The sequence below is a fragment of the Neopelma chrysocephalum genome, unplaced genomic scaffold (assembly GCF_003984885.1).
Source record: "Neopelma chrysocephalum unplaced genomic scaffold, ASM398488v2 Primary Assembly neopelma1_65, whole genome shotgun sequence".
Lineage (NCBI taxonomy): Eukaryota > Metazoa > Chordata > Aves > Passeriformes > Pipridae > Neopelma > Neopelma chrysocephalum.
In genome coordinates this window covers 3,622,864-3,650,376 of record NW_020897722.1, presented here as the reverse complement: position 1 = coordinate 3,650,376, position 27,513 = coordinate 3,622,864, and the positions used below count along the sequence as shown (strand labels likewise).

General features: G+C 47.4%; 1 protein-coding gene across 14 annotated transcripts in view; it reads right to left on the bottom strand.

The window, feature by feature from the left end:
* Positions 1-27,513, bottom strand: part of RNF216 (ring finger protein 216) — a 77,807-nt gene that overhangs the window by 10,734 nt on the left and 39,560 nt on the right. For all 14 annotated transcript variants that reach the window (XM_027683687.1, XM_027683684.1, XM_027683676.1 and 11 more), the window contains 2 exons: positions 4,062-4,159; positions 1,467-1,689 (listed from right to left, as the gene is read on the bottom strand). In XM_027683687.1, coding sequence (XP_027539488.1) covers positions 1,467-1,689; positions 4,062-4,159 — 321 coding nt within the window. The remainder of the gene's footprint in view (positions 1-1,466; positions 1,690-4,061; positions 4,160-27,513) is intronic.

Below are 27,513 nucleotides of genomic sequence, written 5' to 3'. Positions count from 1 at the left end.
TCTTTGCACTGCAGCAAGGACAGTCACCCAACTTCACCTCCCCAGCCCACCAGCGCTTTGTCATCCAAAGAATAATAAAAAAATACAAGGGCAGGCAGTGCCAGCTCTGTGCTGACAGCGGGAAATTTTTCTTTGCCACAACATCAGTTAATTAGAGAGCTGGAAAGGGCCTGGTGACAGTGGCCTCTTTGTGCTGATTATTTATTTATTTATTTGAAAGTACAGTACGAGCTTTTTGAGGGGCCTCATGTTTTCTCTGGCTCTGAACAAACGCCATCACCCAGCACAATCACCAGCCTGACGGGAACAACGGATAACAGCGCTGCCCAACCCTGGATTCACATCCTGGTGGAAAATGGGGAGTAGTGGGACAGGAATCCCAGGAGCATGTAACCAGGTGTTGGAAACGCTACAGGGGTGCCTGGAAGGAGGTGTCTGTGTTGGTTTAACAGCTCACATTGACAGGATAATGCAGGGAATAAAAGCAGGCAAGCAGAGGACTAGGAAGTTTACGCTGGTTGAGACATGCTGGGAGATCCCCAAGAGCCTGCAGGTAGAAGACAGGGATTTAGAGTGGCTTTTCCTTGGCTCCTTACAGACACAGGACTGTGCACATCCCCTGCAGAGAGGGGGGCTGGGAGCAGCCTGGAAAGCTGCAGAAGCCCGAGACAAAGAAACACTGGGAAAAAGGAAGCTCAGACAAGCCCAGGGAAGGCAGATCCACATTGTTGCTCTACAGCTTTGCTGAAATCAGGAAATTCAACTCCTGCTCCTACCAACATTCCTTCTAGATTTCTGGTATTGAAGACCTTTATTTACAGAGATGCTGCAGCAAGTTTTCCCATGTCTGTCACAGCTATGAGCTGTATTAAGTTACTACAGCTTCCCTCACAGCTCTCTCCATGCTTCAGCTCTCCCTTTGCAGCTGTTCACAACAGCCCTGAGAACGGACCCAACTACAACTCCAGGCTCCCAGACAGCTTTCCAACAGGTCCATCTCTGTGATGGGACTCAGAACCAGCAGTCAGATGATCTGGGCAGCAAAACCACAATTCCCTTTCCCTCCAGATGCCAAGCCATGCCAACACCATCTCAGCTGCAAAAGTAGGAATGAGTCCCAATAATCCCAATGCCAGCTACCATGCCTGGAGCCAGCAGCTCCCCACCAGCTCTTTTCACAAGCCTCGCTCCCTCAAACAGTGTTCGGAGCACTTCCAGCCAAAGCCCTTGTCTGACAGAAGCTGTTTTCCCTAAAGCGACACGAGCTCCTTCCAAGCTGTGGTCAGATGTGACCCTGTGCTGATGCAGGACTGTGTGGTTTTTAGCTGCCCTTGGGAAGGGAAAAAAGTTGTGCTGGTTAAAACCAGCTTTTCTCCCCAGTGGAAGGCGCGTATTTCAACGTGCTGGTGCGGAACAGTGATTGAAATTGGGGTGAGAATCATTCACAAAACCCCTTTGTTACTTACTGTGGGATCTGTCCAGAGGGAGCACTTGGCACAGTCCTGGCAGGGCGCCCCGGGGGAGCGGGGGTGCTGGCAGAAGTGGTCGTAGCCGTTGATGGCAGCCCGGCAGAGGTAGCACATCTGGGCGCCGCAGCGGCACGACATGCGGTTGCAGCCCTCGGACTTAATCAGGCCGGTCCCACACTTGTGGCATTTCCTAATCCGGGCAGCTGTCATCTTCTCTTCTCTGCAGGAGGAGGGAGAAGAGTTACCAAAGGGGTGTTTGGCTCGCCAGCCTGAGGTACAACTACTGTTACACTGCCCCAGGGATGCTTTAGCCCCCTCCTCTTTCCTCCTACACCATCCCCACACTCCACTGCTGTTCCAAAGAGGTCCGGGCTCAGCTCCACTTGGAACCAGCCCACAACAACTCAAGAACAAAATAAGTGAAAAAAAAGTCAATCACTGGCTGCATGCTGCAGCCCTGATCCCGGTTTCCATGAGAGCCAAAGCACCAGGCTCTGGCTTGGGAGGAATTGGAGCGGCAAGTTCAAGGGCCAAAGGGCACGTGGATGCTTGACTTGGCTGCAGAGAAATACAGCCAGGGAGATAAAGTTCAGGAAAAGCAAACCCCTGGCTATCACCTCTTGCTAGTTTTATGTTGCTCTGGCTACAAGTTGCCACGACCATATATTCTTTTCCAAGCCTGGCTGCTATGCTCCAGATTTATTTGGTTTCTTGTTAAATTTAATCCAGGAAGTGAAAAATAGTCACATCTTTCCCCACAGAGTCTCGGCTTTCCCTCTTCTCCTAAAATTCTCCTAAGACTTTCCAGAAAATTGGAAAATTGCTGTTTTAGGTTTAAGAGATGGGTTCACTCTAAACAGAGCACAAGTGGGAATCGAGGACAAAGCACAGTCCCTGTTCCCAAGGGACACTCTGGCAGCGACACGTGCTCCAGCACAGGCTCAGCTCGCAGCAATACTATTTTGGCACAGAAATGGAAGAAAGCCTCGGTCATTTAATTAAAAGACTAAAGAATATAAATTATCATCCTAAGGGCCAATTTCCTAACCGCTGGAGATCACGTTACGCTTTAATTCACAACCTAGAAGTGAAATTTGATGACAGAAGAGCAAAGACAGTGTGTTTTCATGGAGGGAAGCACAGTTCTGTGCTGGCCTGGCAGGGGGGAAGGATCATCCTTAGCCAGGCATCTCCACCCAGCTACTTCAGCAGACCCGCAAAGTCAACATACATTTGGGAGATGGCAGGGAGGTATTTTTGAGGATCACAGCCCCACAAACTGCTCCAGCAGCACAACCAGAGGAGTAGGGAGTGGTGAGGTGGGAACTTCTCTGCCTTGCAGCCACCCAAAGCTCCCACACAGTTATACCCAGCATGACCTGCACTCGGGCATTTGGAGACGTGCTAAGAATAGAGACAAAAACCCAACTTGAGACTGACTTTCCTCCGAGCTGCAGCTGCTCTTCCCTCCTCTACTCAACAGGATGCTGTCGATGCAGATTTTTTTTTTGGAAACTTTGAGCAAGGCAGGAAGTTTGGCCTGAATTCGAGCTGTGCTTCCCTTTCCTTATGCAGGGCTTCAAAAGGAAGTTTTTATTGTATCAGACAGTAGACTCATCTATGCACAGCAACATTCTGCTAAAGGTTTTGAAACCTGTATTTTTTTCCTTATTAGGGACATGACAACTCATTCCTCCTCCCTCTCACCCCTCTTTCTTACAGGGAAAGGAGTGGCAGAGAAAAGAAGTGCTATCAAATCTGTAAAGATTTTGTTCTGAATTAGGGACTGAGGGATGAGCAAGTAACAGTCATTCAAATCCCATTCAAAACCTCAACTCAGGCCAGACACACTAAATCAGAGGAAAGGATTAGGCAATGTGGGCAAGTCCCACTTGGCTGCACCAGATGTGTAACTCCATGGATGAACCTTCCCTTATTTCCTAAAGGCAGAGGATTTTGTCATTTACTGTAGCAACAAGAGAAATTAAACTGCAAAAGAATTCACGAAAACACTCGGAACTGACACCTGCCCATTTCAAAATGTGACTCCCTTCTGTAACAATTCCTACAAACTGGTTAGAAACCAGGACAAGCTTCTGTAAGAAAATACATCCTCTCCCACAAAGCAGCAGCTGAGCAAACAGTGCAGGTCTCCACTCCAGATTTTCAAAGAGTAATAAGGACTTACTGTGACTCAATCCACTTCTTTGCCTCTGTGCAACACCTCCCTTCTCCCCCCAGCAATGCTAATGGGGGTTTCTCACCTCCAAGCAGGACCAGGTGCCAGCCTGGAGACACCGGGGCAGCCAGAGGAGCAGGCTGGGCTGGTGACAACTTTCCCACATTCTCGAATTACCAGCTGGATCTGCTGCCAAGTATCTTTCACAGACAGAAATCCCATCCTGGGAGCCGTCTGACCCCTCAGCTCTGACATCCCCAGGACCTCTCTGGTGGAAGGCAGTGACAGCCAGCAGAAATGGAGGGTCACAAGGGCAGTGGGGGGGTCTCACCCCCTCCACACCATTGCCCAGTGTACTCTGATTACCAGTTCATCCACATCCCCGTTTTTCCCCGGTTGTGGAGTTCACTTACATGGATGTCCTGTATTTGATGTCATCCTTCTCAGCCAGCTGCTCACAGGTGAGGTTCATGTGCTCCTTCCACAGCCCCTGGCACTTCCGGCACGTTTCCTGAGGAGGATAACAAACATTAAGGGAAGAAAAGACCCAGCACACCACTAACAGCACCAGGAACTGGAAGAATTCCCATCTCTTCACCCACCAAGCTGCAGGTTCTCAGTTGAGGATGGGGCTGGCAGTATGGTACAGAGGTCTGCAGGTCTGTCCTCTGCTGAAGACCAAAGTCCATAAATAACTGGAGCCAAGGGACAAGGCACAAGAACATGGATACAAAATTAATCCATAAATCCTAGTTCACCTAAAACTCCTGGGATAGCTACCAGGTTCACTGGTTATATCCCACAGGAGACTGCAGAGGTGAAAATGTGGTGCCTAAAGTACATCAAGTTCATCTGTTTCCTGACCAAGAACTTCCTTCACATAAAGGGCTTTTAGTTCTGTAGGCGATGGAAACCTTGCAGCTGCACCAAAAACTGTGCTTCACCAGGCATAAAAGCAAATATATACATATATATAAAATGTTTTGTAAAACCTCACAAAATAAAGTTAAAGTAGTTTACATGATTAAACAGCTTAAAAAGGCAGAACACGGAAAAACACCCATAAAACAGAGGTGAAATATGAACAAATATTTACAAATTTAACCAGAATAGCTGAACTATACAAGTGACTGAGCTCTCTTGTTCTTGCAAACTCTTAAGCAACAAGGCTCTAATCCAGGACTGGTAAAGCTGCATGGAGCAGGATTGCTGTGGAGGCACAACTGGCATGGGAGCTTGGACCAACACTGGGGACAGAGCTGATTTTTTGGCTGGTTAGCCAAAGAAAACATAATTTTGTTTTGGGCCAAACAAGAGATTTTTCCTTTAATTTGAGGAGGATTAAAAAACATCCAGATCAAACTTGAAAAAAATACATGTTTCACAATCCAACTGTTTCATCTCCAGGATGGCTGGGGCTCAGGCTCTCAGATCCAACTTTCCCCCTGGCAGGAAAACCCATATGGCTGTGCAGCATCCTCTTCCCCTGCACACCAAAGAAGGTCCTAAAAGAGCTTTGCCCAGCCCTGGTCTCACTATCAGCAAAAGACAATGACTGCAGAGACAGATCTTATTTGATTGCATTGCCTTAATTTTATTTTAATGAAGAAATTGGACGTTTACATGAGACACGATAGAAGAAACTGCTTCAAGACACACGTAGGCAGCAACACTCTTTTGATCGCGAATCAGACAAACAGGATGAAGGCCAAAGCTTCCAAGGAAGCCACCCCAGGAGGGGGGAGTGTGAAATGTGGACTTGTTTGTATCTGTGCTCGCTGGGAGATGCCCAACAGCTCATGCTTTCATCTGGAGAATGAAAGGCTCCTCGTCCTGGCTGCTGAGCCGGACATGTTTGCAGACTGCGGGGTAAGGGCTGGAGCAAGAGCAGAGCCAAGTGTATGACTGGGTGTCCCAAAAGCTCAGCAGAGGATTTTGTGATCACTCACCTTGCAAATGCACCCCTTGGCAGGCAGGCCCTGGTTTTAAGGGGCAGTAAATACCTTGGTTCTACTGATCCTCATGAATCATTCATCACACCCTGTATTTTCTTGCTAAAGCTGTTAAAACAGGCACCATTTTGTGTGCATTTTTGGCAGCCCACATCTGCATTGGAGGATCAGACTTGGAGCTGCTCACATACCTCAATGAGGACCCACCTTCCCCCTTTATTCCCAACACCTGGCCACATGCCATTCCAAGATCAAAAGTGCCTTATGGTGTTTTTTTACGTACACCAAGGGTTAAAAACAGCCTTTGGAGCCGTGTTACACAGAACTGCTTTCACACGCCAGCAACAGAGATTTAACAGCTTTTTGCCAGGAGGGTTGGCACACTTTCCAGCCAGGAGCCTGCTATTCCCAATTACTTAACTCCAGGAGCCTCCTCTGCTGCCGAATTAGAAACTATGCCCTTCTGAAGCAGATGGTGCTGCTTAGACCTTCGTCCCAAGTCATTCCCCTTGACTCTTCTTACTGCCTCCAGCCTGGCAGCTACTGGAAAGAACGTTCTCCCTGGAGCCCAGGCTGCTGTTGTTTGCCAAACAGTTGTCTCCTGCACTCAGGAAAAGGCATTTCTGTGCACAGCCATGTAGATTCCTGGGATGGCACGACAGGAGGTATCCGGTTCTCCCTGTGACTGCAGCACAGCGGGTCCATCACAGCTGTGCACATTTCTGGGATCCCTCCCAAGCCGTGTTGTCCTTGAGGAGCTGCAAACCCACAGGCAGCTCTGCCTGTGCCAGTGCACCCCGTGCAGGGGATGTTCCTGTGGCTTCCAGACTCCCGAGTGTCACCTGGTGCTGCCTCTGACAGAGCCATGTCCTCTCCAGAACACAGGCAGGGCAATATGGACCATTCACGTGTCATTAGCAGAACCTGATGCAACTTTTCCCTTTACCCAAGACAATGGCACATTGTTGGTTCAGACAACGGCAACTGCTCCAGTGCCAGAACTGAGGCCACAGCCCTCACCAAGAAAAGTGACTTTGATTAATTTTTACTGAGTCAAATCCAACCCACTTGACAGATGAGGGTTTTGCACATCTCACACGACGACAATTCCGAACTCTACAATTTCCACAATGGGTGCTTGTATTTTAGAATCGTTTTTTTGTTTGATAATGGAACATACTCTGCCATTACCATATTAATTAACCTAAACACACAGTAGAATAGCTGATTTTTTGCAACCAGTCTAGATTATTTCCATGGGAAGAGCAGCACTTGGCACTAAGACTGGCTACAGCAATATCAGGCACCACCTAAACCCACACAAAGAGGGAACAAGTTCTTTCCCAGCCCTGAAATCTACTCCAAGTGTAGCAGACAAAAAGCAGGTCAGTGCACCAAAATAAAGATCCTTCCCAACTTTTCTGGCACTCAGACCCTTTTCTGGCACCCTGCTGTATTCATGTAGGGGTACCTGAGTTTTAGTTTTAACAGCACTTCAGCTAAATGCATCGTTTCTGGATGGTGAAAATTCCATGTGTTCTCCTGCCTTCCCCCATCCCACTCCTCACAGGCAGGTACAGCCAACCCAGCTCCCAGCTTCCCCACGAAGGAACTTTGCAGAAGCCTTGGCATTGGGAAACAGCTCCAAACCAGGCACGGATACGGGAGATTAAGTATTTGCTGCCTGTTACGTCTGCCCGAGCTTGGCAGGCAGCCTGGGACAGCCCATTAATGCGCCAGCCCGAGGAGGGGAGGATGTGATGGAGAGGGTGTTTAATCGCACCCTGTAATCTCCTCACTGTACATCTGTTGGGGGTAGTGGCTCTGCTTCCTCCCCCCTCAGCAGCCAGGAAGCAGCCAGGATTAACACAAACATGTTTGGGTTCAGGAGGATCCTTTGTTCCCAGGGTCAGCGGTGTTTCTGTGCTCAGGGCCAGCCTGGCTAAGGGTGGCCACTTGGCTTTTAGCACCACAACCCTTAAACGCCCTTGTCAGCTGTCCCAGCACCTAAAAGTGGTAGCAAGGAAGTGTTTTATGCAAACCTACCACCTTCCTTCCTCAGCACTTCCAATGGATGCTCCAGTTTTAAGCACAGCCTAAACTTTTTTCTTCCAGTCTATCATCAACTAAAAATGAACCTCTCCAAGGTCCAGCCCACATACCAGGGGGCAAAAAAAACCCCCAAACTCCAAGGAATCAACTTCTCCCTGCCAGTCTCCCTGCCAGTCTCCACACCCTCTTGGCCACAGTCAGGCTGTTGTATGCACTGCTGGCAACGTAGATGCAGCAGCTTTTCCTGATTGCAACCCAAACAAATGCCACATGGACAGAAACATCAGATGATACGCACGGATCCCAGCCCGACTGCCCACGGCATTCCCGCCTGTGCCGTAGGAGTTTACACGAAGCCATTTACTGACTGAGCAAAACGCAAAGGGGGTGGGGGAAGCTCAACTTAAACAACAACAGGCGATGGACCCGGCTGTCGGCACCGCCCTCCGCTCCCAGTGGTGGCTCTGAGCCGGGTCCAGCCCTTCCCTCAGCCTTCCATATGTTGGTTAATTAAATCCTTGTGCTGCCGCGATTCCCTGCATCCCCCAGGAAGGGCGAGGTGCACACTCCAGTGGTCTCTGCCGGTTGCACACATGGGGATGTTTGCTGGGAGGGAGGTAAAACGCCCTGTGAAATGTTAGGACGGAGCCCCAGTGATTGATTCGCTGCTTCCTCCTGCTCTCGGACACACAATAGCACAGGCCAACCTCAAACAGGCCCAGTTTTACCCAAAAGCAGATGTGAATGCAAGTGTCTCAGAACAGCACCTCAGGGCCACTCTGTACTGCGCTCGTTTAATTAAAGAGCTGTGATTCCCAACCAGATGAGTTAATGGGAAAACAAAGAGCCACACAGCCTTCCTCCCCACAAGGTCTTGCTGCCCACAAAGCTACACAGACCTTAACTAAAAATGGATGCAAAAGTAGCTAAATGAATACAACCTTTAAGCATGGATAAGCTCTCATGAACACACTCCTTCAGGGCTGTTTCTGGGATTTCCTACATGTTAAGCTGGGATAAAGAGACTGTAATCCAGCCCAAGACAATCCGTTTGGGTGAGAGACCCTTCTTTAGGGGTGTACAAACACCCAGCATGGGGAGGTGGGACCCCAGTGCAGAGAGAGCTCCTTCCAGCACCAACTCCTGTGGGAATATTCCGATCCCAGAGCTGCCGGCAGGTACCAACCCCAAACACACAAAATCCAGGCAGGGCGGGGAAATGAACGCTGTGCCTTGGATGGGTGATGGGGTGAGGAGCAAGGGGCTGGGAGGGTGTCTGTGGTGCCAGTGGGTGTGTTTGCTGCTCCCCCGGGAGCTCGGCTGTTCCCCGGGCAGCGCTGCCGCTCAGCGGCGGCCGCTCACACCACAGGGACAGGCAGGAGGAAGAGGAGGAGGAGGCAGCAGCCAAGAGAAACCCGGGAAAAACTGAGGTTTCCTCTCCTGAGCACGGTTTGTTCTGCGAGGGGAGAGGTTGCCGGGAGAAATAAAGCAGAGGCACAAGCTCGGACTAGGCTGTAAAAACGCTCCAGGGCGTAAAAACAGAGACCTAAGAGTGACTGAGAGTTAAAGGCTTGATAAAGAAAATATGCATTTATATCAAACACCATCGAGAACCATAAAATAGAATTATTAAGGTTGGAAAAGACCTCCAAGATCAGAGTCCAACCTTTAAAAAGGTTGGTTAGAGTTTTTATATTAAGGTCCCTTACCAAACATGAGTCCAAGCAACGCCTCCTGTTTTGCCTGCCCTTGTTAAATTGACCATATTGTACTCCCTCCCCATCTCTAAGACATTGGGGATACTCAGTGCCCTTTTCCTCTCAGAAAAGTGCTGGCAGGCTGGTTCCCACGAAGTTTTGGATCATTTGTGTTCAAATCAGACAACCAGAAATATGTGGTAACTCCCACCTCTTGCCTAAGTCAGTAGGACTATCTCATATCTGTAATTCAGAAGTTCCTGGAACACACAGACCAAACCACAGCAAGCTTTTTCTCTCCCCAGAGCCTGACTTTAAATGGCCAGATCAGCAGCTGGTTTGGGTGAAGTGGTTAGAGACCTATGGAGCAAAAATATCTGCAGCTTCATGCAAGAAGTGCTGCTCAGCACCAGCATGACCCTGGAGCTGGTCAGAGGTGGAAATTGCTCACTCATCTCACAGTCAGAGTACAAAAAACCAGCTCTTTCACTGAGAAAGATCATGATTTAATTTGAACTTGTACAAAATGAAGGTTTTTTCATTATTTGGGTTGTTTATAAAGAAATATCTTTGTTTCAAGGCTACTTTCTCTCAAGCTCTGGGGTGTGAGGAATACATCAAAAGGTATTTGCATCACACATCCATCACAGCAGGATCCCTTCCCCTGAGCTGAGGAACAAGTGTTTTTCACAAGGATAAGCTCTCCCTCCCAAAATTACATTTTTTTCAGAAGCTGAGCAGGTTGGGATCACACACAGCATCTCTCCAGCTCAGCTCACCGGGAAGTTTAGTGAGTGGATTGGCTTTGTGACCTATCCAGAGGTGGTAACCCACCAACCTGAATCCACCTGCACTGCAAGCAGAGGAAACCACTGCTTGGCCACTTTATAAAGACAGGTTAAATCTAGCCTGGGACCTCACACTGAAGATGTTGGCTCCATCACTATACCTGAGGTCATATCGCTCCTTCCCAGGGAAAAAGTTAAGAGAAACTCGGCACATGCTCCTGGAAACACATCTGTAATTGTCAAGCACAGCTTTGAGATCTGTTGGACTGATTGCAGATAACAGTTACTGCCTTCCCAGCCAAGGTAAATAATTAAATACCAGCAGAGGAGTTCAAAGCCTCAGCAGCTGCCCCTCCTGCTCTCCCCCAGTGCAGATTCCCGTGCCCCATTCAGCAGAGATCCAGGAGGTTATCCATGTAATCCTCTGCACAATCTCACACAAAAACGGGATGCTGCTTCCAACGGCTGGAACTCAAGTGATGAAATCTAGCAAGGCTAAATATCTGTGGAGCTGGTGGAAACAATAGAGACCTTGGGAGAGGAACAGATTTAGATTTCAAGACAAGCAGCTTGATTTTTAAAGGATAAGTCCAGGAAGGTCACTCCAGGGGTTGCACCCAAGGATGCCAAGAAGGTTAATAAGGCTAACCAAAGCAAGGTATCTTATTTGCAGAGGTACCTGCGAACGATGCATTGTGAGACTGGAGAGGAGGAACAATTACTGAAGTTAATTTTGAAACTTCCCTCTTGCACCACCACATGATAAACAAATCCCCCCATCACCCCCGCCCCAGACACAAATCCCTGCCCAGGGCTTTGGGTGGCAGGAACTGGAGAGAGCCTCCTCCAGATCCGTCCTGTTTTTTGATGGTTCCCCTACAGTCTCCCAGATTTTGTTGTATCACAAAAGGATCAGCTCAAGGAGGTGTATTACAGGTGTCCTCTCCTCCATCAACAGTTGCGTGGAGACCCAGGTTTATGTAACACACCTACAAACCACTTTTAAGGAGCCTCTGCAATATGGCAATTTTGATGGTAATTTAGCAGCATTAACCCACTTCACTTTCATTTTAAAGCCTTTTTAGCTGTACTCTCTACCTACAGCAAAAGTTCACACTCCAGGTCATCACAACACCAGCAAGGGATGGGAAAAGGTGAACTGAGCAGAGCAACGCTGGTAATTAGCTTTGGTCTAGGTACAAATCCACCCTCAGAAACTGGGCAAAGCACAGCTTGCTCTGCCAGGGAAATTAAAGCCAAACGAGTGTTCCTAACTTTAAACTGGTCAGAGTAAACCAAAAATCAATAAAGTGTTGGGGGACGAGCAAAGATCAAGAAAACAGAAAGCAAACTGATATCTGGCCTCCTTGAAATCTCAAAATTCAGATGATTTCTTGCTTTAGTGCCTGTGTGGTACAGGGTTACCTCTCACCTGCTGCTCCCTACACAAGCTCTGTGCAAAGAGGGCAGATTTGCACTCCTGAACTGAGCCACACAGCAGTCAACCCCGAAACTACAGTATTTATAGCAACAGTATTTACAGCAGAGTAGTGAAATTGGCCCTGTGAACTGCTCACCTCCACCTTCCACGTTCACCAGTGTGACACTGACTCATCTGTGGCTCATTCACTTTGCTAAAATAAGGCAGTGGTGAAACCAGAGCCCCTGGCCCGTCCAGCAGCTGCTGAAACTTCTAAAAAGGCAACACCACCGAAAAGTGCAGTTTGATAGAAGAGCTCACCCCAAAGCTCCAGTGCAGATGGAGCCACAAAAACTGTTCAGATGCCTCTTCAAAATAGTAACAACAACAACAATAACAATAAAAGATATCAAGTAAATGGGTATACACCAAAATAAAACAAAGTGCTGAAAACTAATCAGGGAAAGAGATGTGCTGGCAACTGATTCCTCTTTCAGAGCCCCCAGATGATGTTTCCATTCCCTCCTGTACCTAAAGCACCCACCAGCTGGGCCTGGGTTTCTGTTTGGTGCAGAAGTGGCAAAAAGCCACCATCAAAACTGCAATTTGTGGGTGGTTTTTCAAGCCCTGCTAAGGCTGTTTGGTCCTGCATGATGCAATGTGCCTTCCCAAGGCTGCAGGGAGCAAAGGGACACTGGGAAGGACCCACCAGCCCCAGCAAGGAGCAGGGCAGAGGAGATACAGAGATCCAAGACCATTGAGCAAAGTGCCTGCTGACCCCGAGCCCAGCCTAATCTTGACCAAAGCCGATCAGCCGCCTTAACTCCTACAGGACAGGCAGGTTAATACAGCAGTGCTGCAATGTCCTGCCAAATGAGGGTAATTCAGGGCACATTTGTCTTCTAAACTGAAGAATTGCTTAATCTGTAATTTAATTTTCAGTTAAGTCACATAATCCCTTTCAATTCACCTTTTTTTAATAGTCACAGAAAAACGCGGGGCTTGGAAACACTTTGGAATAACAGAAAAAACATCTCAGATCTGCAGAAACTGAAGTTAAACTGCATTAGCAGCTCCAAAAGGAGTCTTCTCCATCTGCCCCAGCTCTGAACAACAGCTGGTAATGCAGCAAGACAAGCTCACTTCCACACAGTCACGTGAGACCGGGCAAGAGGCAGCGAAAACGAGACCAAAAACAATGAGTGCAACATTTGTGAGGTTCCAGTGTTGAGCAGGAGAAGGGGCATCACAACAGGAGTGAGACGGGAAGAGCTGCAAGCCTTGGAGTTGTGAAACCCCAGAGTGAACAGTTCCCTTTCCGTTACACACACACAAACACTGATCACAGAGACCTGTTCCCCTCTCCCCACCCTTGCTTCACAGAGCACTCAAGTTTAACTAAGCGTGCTGTTCAACCATTTGCATGGCATGACTTGTCTACAAACCAGAGCTGTTGCAAGCCTGTCCTCTGTAAAAGCAGAAAAAAACCCCTCCAAAACCCCCCCCAAAAGCACAAGCCACCTCATCTCCAGGGATCTGTCTGAGTCCCAGTGGTCATTCCCCAAGTAACAACAGTCATTTCTGCCGTGACCCAACCACAACAGCAAAACAAACCAGAATATTTCGTGTATTGCTGACATCAGTTCAGTTTTGAGGGGAGAATCCTGGCTGGTTCAGGAGAATGAAAGCCATCTTAACACCCAGGGCTGCCAAGGAATGCTGCTCCTGTTGCAGGACAGGGGTCCACTGGTCACCTTTACTGCACACAGAGCATCTCCCTCCTCCTACACTCATACGGTAAGAAAAAAATACAAGAACTGCAAGTATGGAGTGCTTTGGTATGGCTGGATGCAGGTAAAGATCAAGACTGGTGTTTTGGGATTACCTTATCCAAAGGGTGGATTATTAAATTATGCTGTACATGCAGGTCCTCCAAAAGGATTGGTATGACACCCTGAGAGGGGAACGAGCCATGGACAGAAACACAGAGCGTGGGACACCAAAAGATTAAATCAACCGTTCTGGCAGCACAAGTGAGATATTTAGAAACAGACCAGTTCCAGCCATTTCCCCAGCCCCAGAGCCACTTCCAGATCCTGTTCTCGTTTTCCCGGGATGTCTATTGTAAAGACAAGGAGAGGAAGGAAAAAATAAAACGGTGTGATCACAAACACACCATCGTTAAAACAGAGTTGAAGAATATGCGGATGCTACTCAAAACCACTTCCAAAGTGCTTCCCCAGCACGTGGGGGAGTGTTTAGCTCCTACTGACCAGCTGGTAACCCTGGGCAAGAGGCTTTCTGTGTCAGCAAACCCCACTGGCCTTCCCACAGTCAAGCCCCAAGGAATGGAAACACCTTTCCCCAGAAGAGAAGTCCCAACCTGCAACCGCACACCGTGATCTGGCGAGGGGTGGTTGGAATGAAACTGTCCTGGGAACATCATCACAGACTCTCCTAACCAGTTACTCTCTTTTTTTCCCCCTTTTTAATTTCAGAGCTGAAGTGCCACATAAGAACCAAAACTGAAGTTTCAGGCCAACAGGTTTTGCAGGAACCAAACATGAGTTGTACCACTTAAAAATGGAGCAGTTAAACTGAGTGCCAAACGAGCCATTTGCATTAACCTTGTGAAACAGGATATGAAGCACTTTGTAGCAAGAAACAGGAGACTGACTTTATTAGAAAAATACTTTTAAGGTTCAAATTCATCACACCATTTGCAGCCAGGGATGATTTGTAAAAGACATTATTGGCTGACAAAGCTGGCTTTTGGCTTCCCAACCCCATCAGCAATTACTACCCGGAGGAACATTACCTGTTCTCAGCTAATGAGTGCCACCAGTGCCAAGTGCCAGGCACAGAGACCACATTAACTGCTGCAGAAAATGGCTTTTCAGGGTCAAACTATTCCGAGACATCTGTAATAGGCCAAGACATTTTGCCTGGTGTAAAGGACTGAAGGTGATTGTAGAAAAGAAGTGTGTATTGTCCTCCTGTGCTTATCTAGAGTCAATCAGAGCTATCTAGACTCAATCAGACTCTGAAAAGCACCTTGGGTTTGGACCAGATAAACTTCTCCCCATGAAATTAAGGGGAGTCACAATTCCTAACTGTCTTAAGCAACAAAACTAAAAACCTATGGCACCCCTCAAACAAACCAACCCAGCACCTCCTGGTAGATGTTGTAACTTGGTTTATTTTAACCTAGAATTTACTATGTCACAAATCCCATCCCCACGCCCTGGGAGCTGGTCAGACCAGCCCCTTCCTCCTGCCCGACTTCTCGCTTCCACTTCTGATCCAGGATTTTATTGCAAAGGGAAACCAGGGTTATTGGCCATAAAAGGAAAAGACTCATCTGTCACATTTCTTTGGAGGGGAGTCAACAAGGAGGAACTTAGGGGACTTCCTTAAAGCTCCGGAAACACCAGAGGCCACAGCCATCCCCCCTTATAAGGATTAAAGGGTTTTTCTCCCGCTTCCGTCAGGGATGCACGTGGGCACCAACACCAGACAGTGGAGGAGCACAGATGTCTCATTTTGAAGGAAGACAAAAGGGGAGGAAAACAAAAAGAGATGGCAGCAAACAGGCAGAGTTGGGCAGTGTTCAGGGAGCTCTGCCCCGGGCTCCAGGGTAGTCGGGAGCCTCTGTGAGGGCACTGCAGATGCACGACGCACGCTTTGCCTTGGTGACCCAATATGCACCTTTCCACACAACCCCGCTTATGCTTCTGCCAGAAAACGATGCTTAACAAGCTGAAAATTTCATTTACATCAGGAATGCATTTGGCCTTTTAGTTACGGCATGTTTATGTTTGCTTAACAAACCCCTGTGTTTCTTCCATCAGACGCGATTCTGGACTGCTGACCTCAAATGCGGACACGCTCAATCCAAAAATACCAGGAGTCAGAAGTTATACAATCAGGACCATTAACTTTTCCTTTTATTTTTTTTTTAATGAAAAAGTATTCTCTTTCCTTTACACCAATAACCACAGCCATGCTTAAACCCACTTACACAAAGATGAAGGTGAGATGACCCTGCACTGAAAAAAAAAAAAAAATCGCTCGCTGGCTGCCATCAGCACGCTGCCCCTTGCATTTCAGATGCATCAACAGCAAAAGCTGACAGGACAATTTCACTTTTGTTTCACTTTCAGAATCACATCAAACAATACAGCAGTACTGGGTGGAAACCACAAACCTGATTATGAGTCCAGAAGTAAAAGTTAACCCTGTTTGTCAGGTCTTATTAGGGCAGATGATGTCAGCACAGCAGTGTCTGGGGAGAAAAGTCACTGTAATGCTCACAGGACATGTTAAGATCCCAAGACATCATTTACTGTCGGTTTTTTGGGGGGAGTTTGCTATTACTGAGAAAACGACACAGTTGGAGCTTTATCATTTTAAAGAAAGTCAAAGAATCAGTGCTTTGTTCTTGCAGTGGCTCCAAGTTTTTTCCTTACAGTGGTTCCCACATGCATGACTGGTGCATCCCCCCTCCACACACCAGCCTCTCAAACCAGAAGAGTTCCAGCCAGAAGGGAACCAGACAACACTGAAGATCTGCCTCCTTACCCTTTCTCCCAAAGGAAACACTGCTCTCTGTCCCACACCAGACCTTAGGACAAGCTGCTTTACTCTGGACATCTCCCAAAAGTCTCCCATTGATCTCTAGGGAAAATCCCACTAGTAGAGCATCCAAGACCACTTCCAGTATTCACTGTGAATTTCATTTATCCATGTTCAGGTACATAAGCTCAGCCTCTGGTGACACATACTACAAACAGGTACCTTTGTGGGAGGGTTTGGTGTGGCAGGTTTGTTGCTGCCCAGCAGCCACAGTGAGCAGCTACTGAGACCCTCAACCCTCTTCCCCCTTTTTCAACATATAAACACTAGTGCTTGACTTCCCAGGAGCACAAGGAGGATATGCTATAACAGAAAACCCACAAAACCTTCACTTTTTGGGTTTGACCACCAATCTAGAACCTCTCCCTTGGAAGAGCAGCTTTTCAGGAGAAGCCTGGAAAACACCCTGTCTTACACCAGGGTCTCGTTACAGGACAGGAAAAAGTCCCCCTCCCCAAGACACAATAAACCACCAAATTAAACAGGTCAGATAGGCATCACATAGCTTCAGGCTATAAGGTTTCTTTGGGTGTATTATTTGAAACATATTCTAATTAAATCAGATCTTCACTTCCTACTGTTTGGCTGGTTGCAGGTCCCTGCTAAACCTGATGCTGATGTTCCCTTGCCAGCAAGCCAGTGGCCTGTGTTACTTGTCCCAACAACTTACAGTGCCAATTTATTTTATGAAGCAAGACCTTCATACATCTTACTCAGAGGAAAAAAGGTACAAAAAAAGCAAGTATGACACCTCATTTTACTGTTTTCTATTGCAACCCCCCCCAAACTCTTTTTGACACGAGGCTCCTAAAAATAACACATCCTGAAAAAGTCCTGTTATTTTTATACAGTCACAAGAATCACTGGATTGCTTCTAATTATCCCATCCTTCCTTGGAATGTCTATTTGTGAGCAACAAGACACAACTGGCTGCGACACCAGTGGAATCATAACACATCTTGAATTACAGGCAACTGGGTAAGTTCAGTTTCTCCTTGTGAACAGTTTTGAGAGAACGACAGTTAAAAAAAGCCCGTTTTACTGTGGACTTTGGGGTCTGTGTTAAAAAAGTGCCAGGTCTAAACAGAAACAGATCTTACATTGGCCATGAGTGAAAACAAACCCAGTCTCTCACACGGATTCACAGTAGGATTAGAAACATTCCACCTAAACAGGATCAGCAGGGAGATTCCTAAAAAGCCCTTACAGCAGGACTAGTCTATGGCACTTCACTGTCTTCCCTGTAAATACACCCTTACTGCCTCTGGCTTCCAGGGGACAGTGACTACTCCAGACAGTGGTAACACAGAGGAATCTGCTCGGGGCTCAAAAGAAACATAAATAGTTATCCATCTGCACCGTGCCTGACTGTACCAGACTGGCAGCTGGATCTGCACTGGTAACCAGGCTATCAGTGCACAGTCCCAGTGTCTCCCATGGTCCAGTCAGCACTCAGCTATTACTGGCACTCATTACTGCACGTCCAAATATTTGCATGGAAAACTTGCTGGATGCTTACTCAGCGGAGGCCTGGCTCCTGCCTGGCCTCCTTCATGCTCCTCAACACCCCCAGGGGAAGAACAGTTCCAGAATTAGCACCTAGAGCCCCATGTTCTTCTAGCAAGCTGCATCTCTTAAGGCTGGAACTCAAACCATCTTTCTGCTCTTATTTTACACTGTTTTTCCTCCTTTGGAAACGTGGTGGTTTTATCTGAAGAGTCATCCATTGCAGTTTGTATTGTCATGGCAACACAACTCCCTCCCCTGCCCAAATCCATCCCCAGCCTCATTGTGTTTGTTACCAGACGGGCACACAGCACCCTGCATACAGATGAACCTCTCACAGTGGTCTCCTCTCCCTGCATCTGTACTGACACAGCTCCTGCTATAGGGTTATGGTTGCAACATGAGAAGGGAAAAAAAAAAGTCTTACTAAGTCAAATTTCCTCTGTTCAAAGAAAGAAGCTTTATTCAAGGTGCTTTTGTAGTACGGTACATTTTTGTCATACTGATTAAAATTAAAAGACCAGGTTCATAACTAGTCTGAGCAGTGCAATAAAATAATAATAATAATATTTACAGCAGGCGTAAGAGGATTTTGCTAAGGCAGCTTGGACATGCTGATAGAGAAAAAGGGGAAGATCACAAAGAATCCTACTCAAGAACAGGGCTCTGGAGCCCTCTTACGGCAGCTTGCTCTCAGCTTCCTCAGAGCAGAATTCCATGCTTTCCTCATAGTATTATCTCTGTGTAGACAAGGATGCAATTCCATTGAGATTGGGTGAACATGATCCACCTGCGAGACTAAGCTTTGATCCCACAAATGTGAAAAATCCACACTTCCAGCTCCTTGAGTGATCCCTGCTGAGTGTGCAAGGACTGGACAACCCCCATTTTTAAAGGGGGACAGAAGACACTGAGACCAACCTTCTCCAGAGCTAAAGTGCTGCTTCAGCAGTAGAAGCACCTGAGGGGAGCTAAGGAAATGACCAAATCCACTGCTCCAGTGCCAACAACTGCTCCACAGGGATGTCAGGCTGCCCAGTGAAAGGCGGGAAAGGCCAGACTGGTTTCACACCAACCCTTTCTCCAGGCCAATAAGTTCTGACAGAGCCACAGAGCTCAGTTATGGACAGGTCCAAAATCTCTGTCCAGCAGCCACTCAGGGAGCACAGAGGGAGGAGGCAGCTCGCCTTTAGCAGGGAAAAGCACAGCTGCTGGGCTCCTAAGGGGTTACAGAGATTCAACAGCAGGGAAATATTTATGGAGAAAAGATGCTGAGCTGTGCATGTTTCCCAGGCTGGAGATGGTTTTAATTTACCTCTTGCAAAGGCTGTGATTATTTGCTGCTGGTTTTTGTTGAAAGCAACTATTCGAGGCTCACCTACTCCCTCTGGTGTCGCAGCTCTGCAGCTGAGCCAGAACAAAACACTCCCCCAAACCCACACAAACTACAAAGAATTTTGCTTTTTTTCCCCCTCTGGAAAAGAGGAAGCAGTATTTTGAGCATTAGAGATTACCATAGCCTTGCCAGGCACAAAGCATTTTTTGACTATAGCACACTAAGGACAGTACAGATATCTCCTAGAGTTTAGAGTTAAAGCCAGAAAGTTTCCTTCTCTTTTCCAGCTCTCCCCTTTGGAGACTGGTCTCTGACTTTAGCTAAACTGCAGCATCCACCACACTTCCTCACTAGATTTCCCTCCACAGCAGCCCCCGAGTGCATGGTTCTGGTCAGCACAGACATGAAAACTATGAGAAATTTTAAAACTAGGAAAGTATCCTCAGCATTACTAGAGTCAGGCACCCAATCCACCTGGGACTAGCTGTACCCTGGGGGAGGAATCTGTACCTCATCAGTCCTCTCATATCACTCCATAAATTCCAGAAACCTGCACAGCCTTACAGACAAAAGGGAACCAGTCTTCACCATGGTTGAAACTATCACCTCCCTACCAGTGCTGCCTCCCCAGGATTTCCCAGATGCCACTTTGCTTTATGGCATGGCTCTTCCGCTTCCTTCTTGCAGCCTTAAGCTGCTCCTCCTCTGCTTTGTCTGTGTTTCTTCTCCTTTCTCTCACTATTGAGCTGCCATATAAGGGCAACCGAGACACAGGTTCTTATCCTCCCTTTTTGATCTGTAGCTGCTCCTCTCCCCATTCCCACCTGGGGGATGCCCCTGCATCCCCCCCCCGCACCATCAGCCCCACACCTTTTCCCCAAGCCAGCAGAAGTTTCCCAGCCTGGCAGCATCCCTCAGCCCACGTCAGCAAGGTTTCCAAGCTCTCCTCATAAAGCATCTACCCCACTCCGCATTCTCTGATTAATACATACCTTGAAGTGAACCATAAATATTTGCCTGGATTTTCTGTTAATCTTGCTCTGACACAGCTATTAGGATTACTGGAGTGCAGGCTGATAAGCAATGGGGTGAGTGCTGGAGTGTTTTGGGAGATGACAGTAACACCTCGCTGTATTTCACTGATGTGGATGCCTTGGAGACCTGCACTAATCCACTTGGAAAATTACTATGAGAGAACAAAGAGTCTTGAAATACGAAGCAGGAGGTGGAGTGCTGCAAAGAGAAGTTTATTTCCAGACAAGCCTTTTCTAAATATACACATAAACATCTGTATTCAACACTAAGGGGAGAGTCACAAACAGAAGTGAGCAGAGAAAAACCCAGAGCAGGACCTTCCTGCACACCCACATCCACGTGCACTGGTCCAGTAGGAGAAATCCAGGAGCCCTAGTTTATAACATGACCTTTCTCTCAGTATACTGAAATAACCACCCTCAGCCTGAACATTTAACAAACCACCACGCCAAAACAAAGGCTGTTTTGCAGAGTTCAGGCCAAAAAGCAGAGTTTTGGATGCAGTGATGACCTACAGCCCTTTTCACACAGATCTCTCACTCCTGAATACCAAAATGGTGCTTAGTTTCTCCACAGGATCCTCAGGAGAGCATTACCTACTGAGTCCAGGCTCCCACTCCTTGCAGTCTGTCAGCCAGCCGTGTCTGTTCACACCTAGCCTGGCCAATCTAGCTGGATCACAGCTTGAAATCCCAGAGCTACAAATTGTGATGATGTTACAGCAATAGACTTCAACCCAGAATGAGCCATTAAATAAGTAAAAGCATCTATTCCCTCTATCAAAAATCCTGTTTATAACTAAGTATAAAGTCTCCCCCTTCCTCCTTCTCAATCAAGATATCCAACTTGATCCAAAAGCTCCAAGATGACTCAAAGCATGGGTTTTCAGCCAGCTTTGTCTTTTAGACTTTTAATACTAACTTATCATTATCTGTTACATTTAAAACATTACACACATCTCTGGAGGTGTACCCTGACAGACTCATCAAGTGATCTCATAACATTTGTCCTTAAAGACTTAGCTTTAACATCTTACTGTAAGGCAGATTTCTAGACTACAGAGAATAATTTTAAACTTTAAGGGTCTTCTGGCTTCCTGTCATACTTGATTAAGAATCAGAACAAAACGCTTGGTGTCACTAATGCCATAATATAAAGAAAATATGATCTTTGACTCTGCATGCCCCAACATGCAAGTCCAAGGACTACAACAGCTTTCCTACTGATTGGCATTGCTTGCTTTCACTTTTCCATAGTGATGTGAGGTATTTCAGAGGAACTATCCAGTCCAAATTTTTGGGATAGCCTGTCATCAGGCCCACAGACAGTGGCAAGAAGGTTCACTGACATCACAGAGAGGCATTCTGGGCAGAAAGCAAACTGGAATAACACATGCAAACAGATCACAGGAATTCTGCATCTTCCTGACAAGCAGCTGTAATGATTCCATGTGGGAGACAAGTCAGAGGACTGTCAGAGGTCTGTTTTGGGACGGCTGTGCAGTTGCACAACTCATTACACACAACAACAGTCCACCCAATGTGTTGAGTAAATACCTCTCAGTTTTACATAGCCAAATCAGCCAGGCCAGCCTTTCCCCCACACCCTGCAGCTTCCCAGTGCCTTTGGGCTCCTCGGGGTCGGGGCTGTTTATCCAGTCTCACAGGCAATGAAAAAATTAAAGCACAGGCATAGAGTAATGGCAGGAGAGTGTGTATGTGCAGGCACACACACAGCACCCACACTACTGCATCACTCATTTTGCATATACTTTCTGAGCACTGGTGATGACAGATATCCCATTTCTTAAAAAAAAAACCCGAAGAACAATCCTTGATTTCAGAATAATAATTGATCGCTGTCTTAGCCATGGCAACTTGCCACCTCTAAACAGATGCAGGCGAAGCATAACATGTCTTATTCAGCAGCTACTTCATTCCCATTTAACTTTCAGAGCTCACAGGAGGGAACAGAAAAGCCAACAGCTACAGCTAATGCACAGCAGCTCTCTCCTGATCAGGCCATCTCATTCCTCACCCCGGCTCTGCTCGCAGCTGGACTGTGAGGCTGCCCCTCGCCGCGACAGAGATTGGAGCCGCCCGCACTGTTACACACATGGCCGTGCACAGCCAGCGCTTCCCAGGCACTGCCCTCTGCCACCAGTCGCCCACGCTGGGATGGAGAGAAATTAAAATCTGTGGGATAGAGTCAGTTATCTCCTTATGGAGGTAAAGCACAAGGAAAGCAATTGCAAGCGTCACAGCAGTACGTGAGAGTTCGAGTTTCAAACAAGGAACCTGATCCAGGTGTTTGGTGAGTACTCAGGGCTTCGACCTGGCCTTTAGAGGACCCCCTACATTTCTCTGTATGATCATTGCTTTGCCTCATTTGTACACCTTGAGTTCATCACAGTGCCTGGATCAGGGGGAGCAAGTATGTCATTGAATGGTTTGGGTTGGAAGGGACCTTAAAGCTCATCTCATTCCACCCCCCTGTCATGGGCAGGGACACCTTCCACTAGCCCAGGTTGCTCCAAGCCTCGTCCAACATGGCCTTGGACACTTCCAGGGATGGGGCAGCCACAGCTCCTCTGGGCAAATATAATTATACACAAGGCACTGCCTTTTGAAAGAGCAGTGCTTGTTTTTTTAGATCAGGGGTCAGCTGGGACTAGGTAAAGGGTGCTTTGCTTTCAGAGACCAGCTCAAACCAGCTGTGTTAAGTCTCCTGTGCAAAACACAGTTTAGTCTGGCAGATGGAGATGCTAAGTAAAACTCATTAATCTGTTAGCACTTTCACCCACCCACCAAAATCCCAGTGGCCTGAAGTCATGGTTTTCTGACACAAATCTAGAAATCTATAGCTTATACAACAGCTGCAACCAGAATAAAGTTCCAAGAAGAAAAAAATATGCTTATTTTAATTACATGGATAGGTCAGAATTATTCTAGACAAAGATCTCAGAGTAAGAGAAATTTGTGTCTGAAAGTATCTGCATGCTTGTTTGTGGTACAGAACTGGAAAAGGCACCTAATTACTCCTGCAAAGTGCCTGTTCTTCTCTCTGCACAGCTGAAACACGACACAAAAGGTTAAGGCCACATGATAACAAAACCCTTAAAAAAAAATAAGCTTTTATTAAAAAACACTCCAGCTTTCACCTGCAGACAGAACAGCTACAAAACCAACTCTTGTTCATATAACCTCATCTCGCTGTCCTCTCCCCCAGACACGGAACAGCAAAGACCAAGGCTGCAAACAACAACTAGAAAGCCCAGAAGCTGGCAAGATGTGCTCAGGGCTGGCTGTTGCTGAGCCTACCTCCATATCTAGAAAGGTTCAACGTGCTCATTCTGGAAGGCCAAGGAAAACTAAATATAGCAGCAGGCTACCAGCAAACACATAACCTGGCACAGCTTCCAGCTACCTGAACAATCCGCTCCGATAGCTGCGATTCTTTCCCTTGTTTGGGGAGAACGTGCCGTGGGGAGGCACTTTCAGGTTTTACTTACACGGATAATTGCACACACAAACTCAGGGATGGAGGTAATGCAATAACAGCACCGGCACTCGGGGGATCATCTGGCTCTTTCAGACTGGGTTTTTTATTAAGCCTGACATCCGCTCACAGACAGGAGGGAGCATCCTCGCCTCACGTGCCAGGAGCCAAAGCCTCGCACAGCAACTGCCTCTTAGAGCAGAGACACCATCCAAGAGCATCTGTTTTGTTTTAACCTCTGCCCTTTAAGGAGGACACAGAAAGGGAAAAAAACCCAAACCCTTTAAGCTGCAGACCGGCTTTGTTGGAGTGTATGAGGCTGGATATCATGGCAAGGCTTTTCAATCAGAAAAGGCCTCAGGGAGAGCTGCTCACCTCTCGGCTTCTGAATGGCATCTCTGCCACGAACAGCCCATGGATGTTATGCTTCAAGCTGCAACCCTGAAGACAGACCCCAATTTCGACCGGGTTTTGAGATTTAGCTTAAAGGCATGCACGCTCCCAACACAAAAAATGAGGTCAAAGAAGCTTCTTTTGAAAAAATAAATAGAGCAATAAAGCATTCTTTCAGATTGGCTTCACAGGGGATAAATCACTGAGCAAATACAACCATCTTATCTCGTTTGCAAACGGCACATTATAGTGTCCAGCTTTACGGGAAATGCGCTGCTTGGTCGGAGAGCAAACCGACTTCTCATTGTCCAGAAAAGTGCTGCTCTTTACTTTTAACAAGATTTGTTTGTTTTTAAAAAAAAACACACATGATCTCTAAGCTGTGCCAAGCCTGCTTTGCCTCCTGCCTCTCAACAACGCTTTCCTGGATGCCTCAGGACTTCCTAGCAACCTCACAGCAGAAACACGATCCATCTCCTTCGACCAGGAGGACAACTTGTTTAAAACAGTATCCCAGGGCCCTCCTGGCATTCCCACATGGGTGGGACACAGCAGCCCTGGGATCCCACAAAGGCCAAGGCGAAGGGGGTGAGGCAGGCAGGGCTCTCCCAGCCCATGGAGGCAAAGCTTCCCCCAATCCCCCATTTCCAGCCTCTCTTTGTCCCTTCTAAAGTCGAACACTGACACGAAGGGCACCCAGGGAGGAATGCAGCCATCCAACAGCTGAAGGGTGGTTACAGAACCATCGCTGGCCACGGGATCCAGCGGCAGCGGTGCCTGTTCAGCATTTTGGCCCTGATTTATGACAAGTGTGCTCGCGTTTCCATTAGCCACAGCTCTCTGAGCTGACCCCTCGGCTCGGAGAGGCAGATTCCACATTAAACTCCCATCAGCTTTCAGTCCCGCTGACCTCAGCCCCAAAACTCGCAGCGATGTTTTACATCAGCCGGGGCCGACGCATTCCATTAATGCTCCCCCGGCTCGGGGAAACATCTGCTCTGTTTACACTGGTAGCAGCACAGAGACCACTTAAAGCATCACCTCTGCCCCCCGAGCCCACGGCGGGAGGAGCAGCCACGCACAGGCCAGGCCCTGCACCTCCCGACCCCCGGCACTACAACCTGGCCTTGAGTTATTCAGCAGGGCAGGGGTCACTTAAACCATCAAGGCTCAGGAGAGGTGTTGGGTAGTAGCAAAGAAGGTGGATTTCCTCCAGGCCAGAAGTGCAAGTTTGAGAGGGGAATTTGTGCTGACCCCAACTGAAGATGAGCAGGCTGATTGAAAATATGGAAGGATTAAAGAACGCCAGAAAACTATTAGATTTTTTAAATCCTGATGGTTTTACGGATTCAGGCAGAGATTTGGTGATATGGATGGTTAAAGCTCCACAGGTTAGAGCTCACACATGGAGGGCACCTCTGTGGCACCTCTCCAAATGGGTCTCTCTAGGGTGCTGGGTGCCAAACCCACCCCCGCACCCCTCCAGCTCCACAAGTACCTGCAGGGTGGCTCTTCCCACAACAACAGGAAGAAACTGGATAGCTTCCTGAAAGCAAAGCACAATTTATCAACAACAATCCCCCAAAAGCACCCCAGACACCACCATACACATTAGCACCCACCAGCTTCTTAGTGGGAAAGCCCAACAGCTCTCAAATACCTGTTCAGGTAGGGGATGCTTATCTATCAGTACCACGTGCTGGAGAGTTAGGGCAGGTCTCCACCAGATGAAGGGGATGTTACTACATATTTTCCCATGGATTTTTGACGGCTAAGACCTCCAAAAGGCAAACCCCAAACACTTGTTGCTGCTATTGTTCCACTGTTAGGGGTGCATTAAATTAACCCCGATGTCCTCTGTTGCTGCTGGAAGCTTTCTTTACTAATAAGCACCTAGTCAAGGCTCTAGCTGCTAACAAGCCCATAAGGACACAAAACATACAGCAGCCTTGGAATATCTGACAGCATCTGCCACAATAGAGACAGAGCACACCACATACAGGGCATTCAGCAAGGGGCATCAGCTTTTAGTATAATGAAGTCAGGAACACAATCGGCTGTTCCCATCTCTGATCATCTCAACGGTTCATGAATCTGCTGCATTCCAGATTTTTGCCCTTTGACAGAGCTTGGGCTATGAGCTCACAAAACAGTTAACAGGAGAGGACCACAAAAAGACCCTGACTCTCACAGAGGGCTTAGACCACTATTCAAACACCCTCCTGTAAAGGAGCAACAACCCCCTAAACCACCATTTTAATTTTTTCTTTTTTCTTTTTTTAATTTTAAAACTGCACACTAATGAAGTCTGGTTTGATCTGGGCTGTGCCATGCACTTCAGTTGATTTAACCCCACCAATCCTGAATGCAATGACAGGTATTGGGGCAGGAGAAGAATACAAACTGTATTTGCTCTCAATCTTCTGCAATACATTACAGAGGAGTGACACAACCTACACAAAGACTCCCTGTTTTTTACTTCATTCCCGGTGTGCAAAGTGTCAGCAGGTCACAGCTTTGCCAATTCTCCTGCAAAGGTAAACCACCAAATTAAGAAAGCAATTTTATCTAGTTCCCTTTCAACTCAAGAGATGAAAATTCAGTCAAAGAGGAAGAATTTGGCACCGAATGAGACAAATCAAATTGTCCCTTTCCGGTTCCTTAATTCACATGTTAGGGAACAACCACAGCTGGGAATTTCAATCTCTGGAGCAATTAAAGAAAATTAAATTCAGGGAATGAGGCCTTATGCACTCAAAGCTTCATTAACCCTGTTGCCTTTTAATTAAATACGTGCACATGAAATTTTGGACAGAAAGAGCATTTGCCTTACTGACATAGCTCAGTTTTAGTGGCAAATCAGTACTTGTCTTTAGGGTTAAAAAAAAAAAAAAAGGATACTGGGATAGTAAACTTTAGACCTCTCCAGCTCCACAATGGCTTTATTAAATACAGTAAAAATTACTGCCTATCACCAGCTCCCACTTCATGGGAATGTCTGCTCTCCCTCAAATGCCCTCAGCTGCACCAGCAACGCTCTGCTTCGGGCTCGCTTCAAGATAACAGGCAACCCCACCACCACCAGGGATAAAATATGAGCCAGGACTTAAGAGCCCTACACTTATTACGATTAGTAAGAAAATAAAGTTGGTGAGCTACAGCAGGATAGATTTTACAGCCCACGGAGAAGAGATTAGAGCAGCCAGCGTCTCTTTTAAATACTGCTCATCCTTACAAAAGGCTCAGGCAGGCGCCAAAGGCGGTGTGTGACTAGGACAGTTTAAAGGATAATCTTTGAAAGGCGATATTGTCAAGTCTGCCCAGCCTAAATATCGAGCTCGCTTTGTGTGAGTTCCCATCTGACTTGTGAGGGAGTCACGCTGCTCCCGCCTTCCCGGGGAATATCAATGAAGCAGCTCCAAGTTCATCGGGATGCGCGACCGCCTGGCAGGGACCGAGCACCGATTGCTTTGATGCTCCCCCACATCCATCCAAAACGGTGGCACCCAACTGATGCACGGGCAGGCAGTCACATGTACTGGGAACAGCAGCA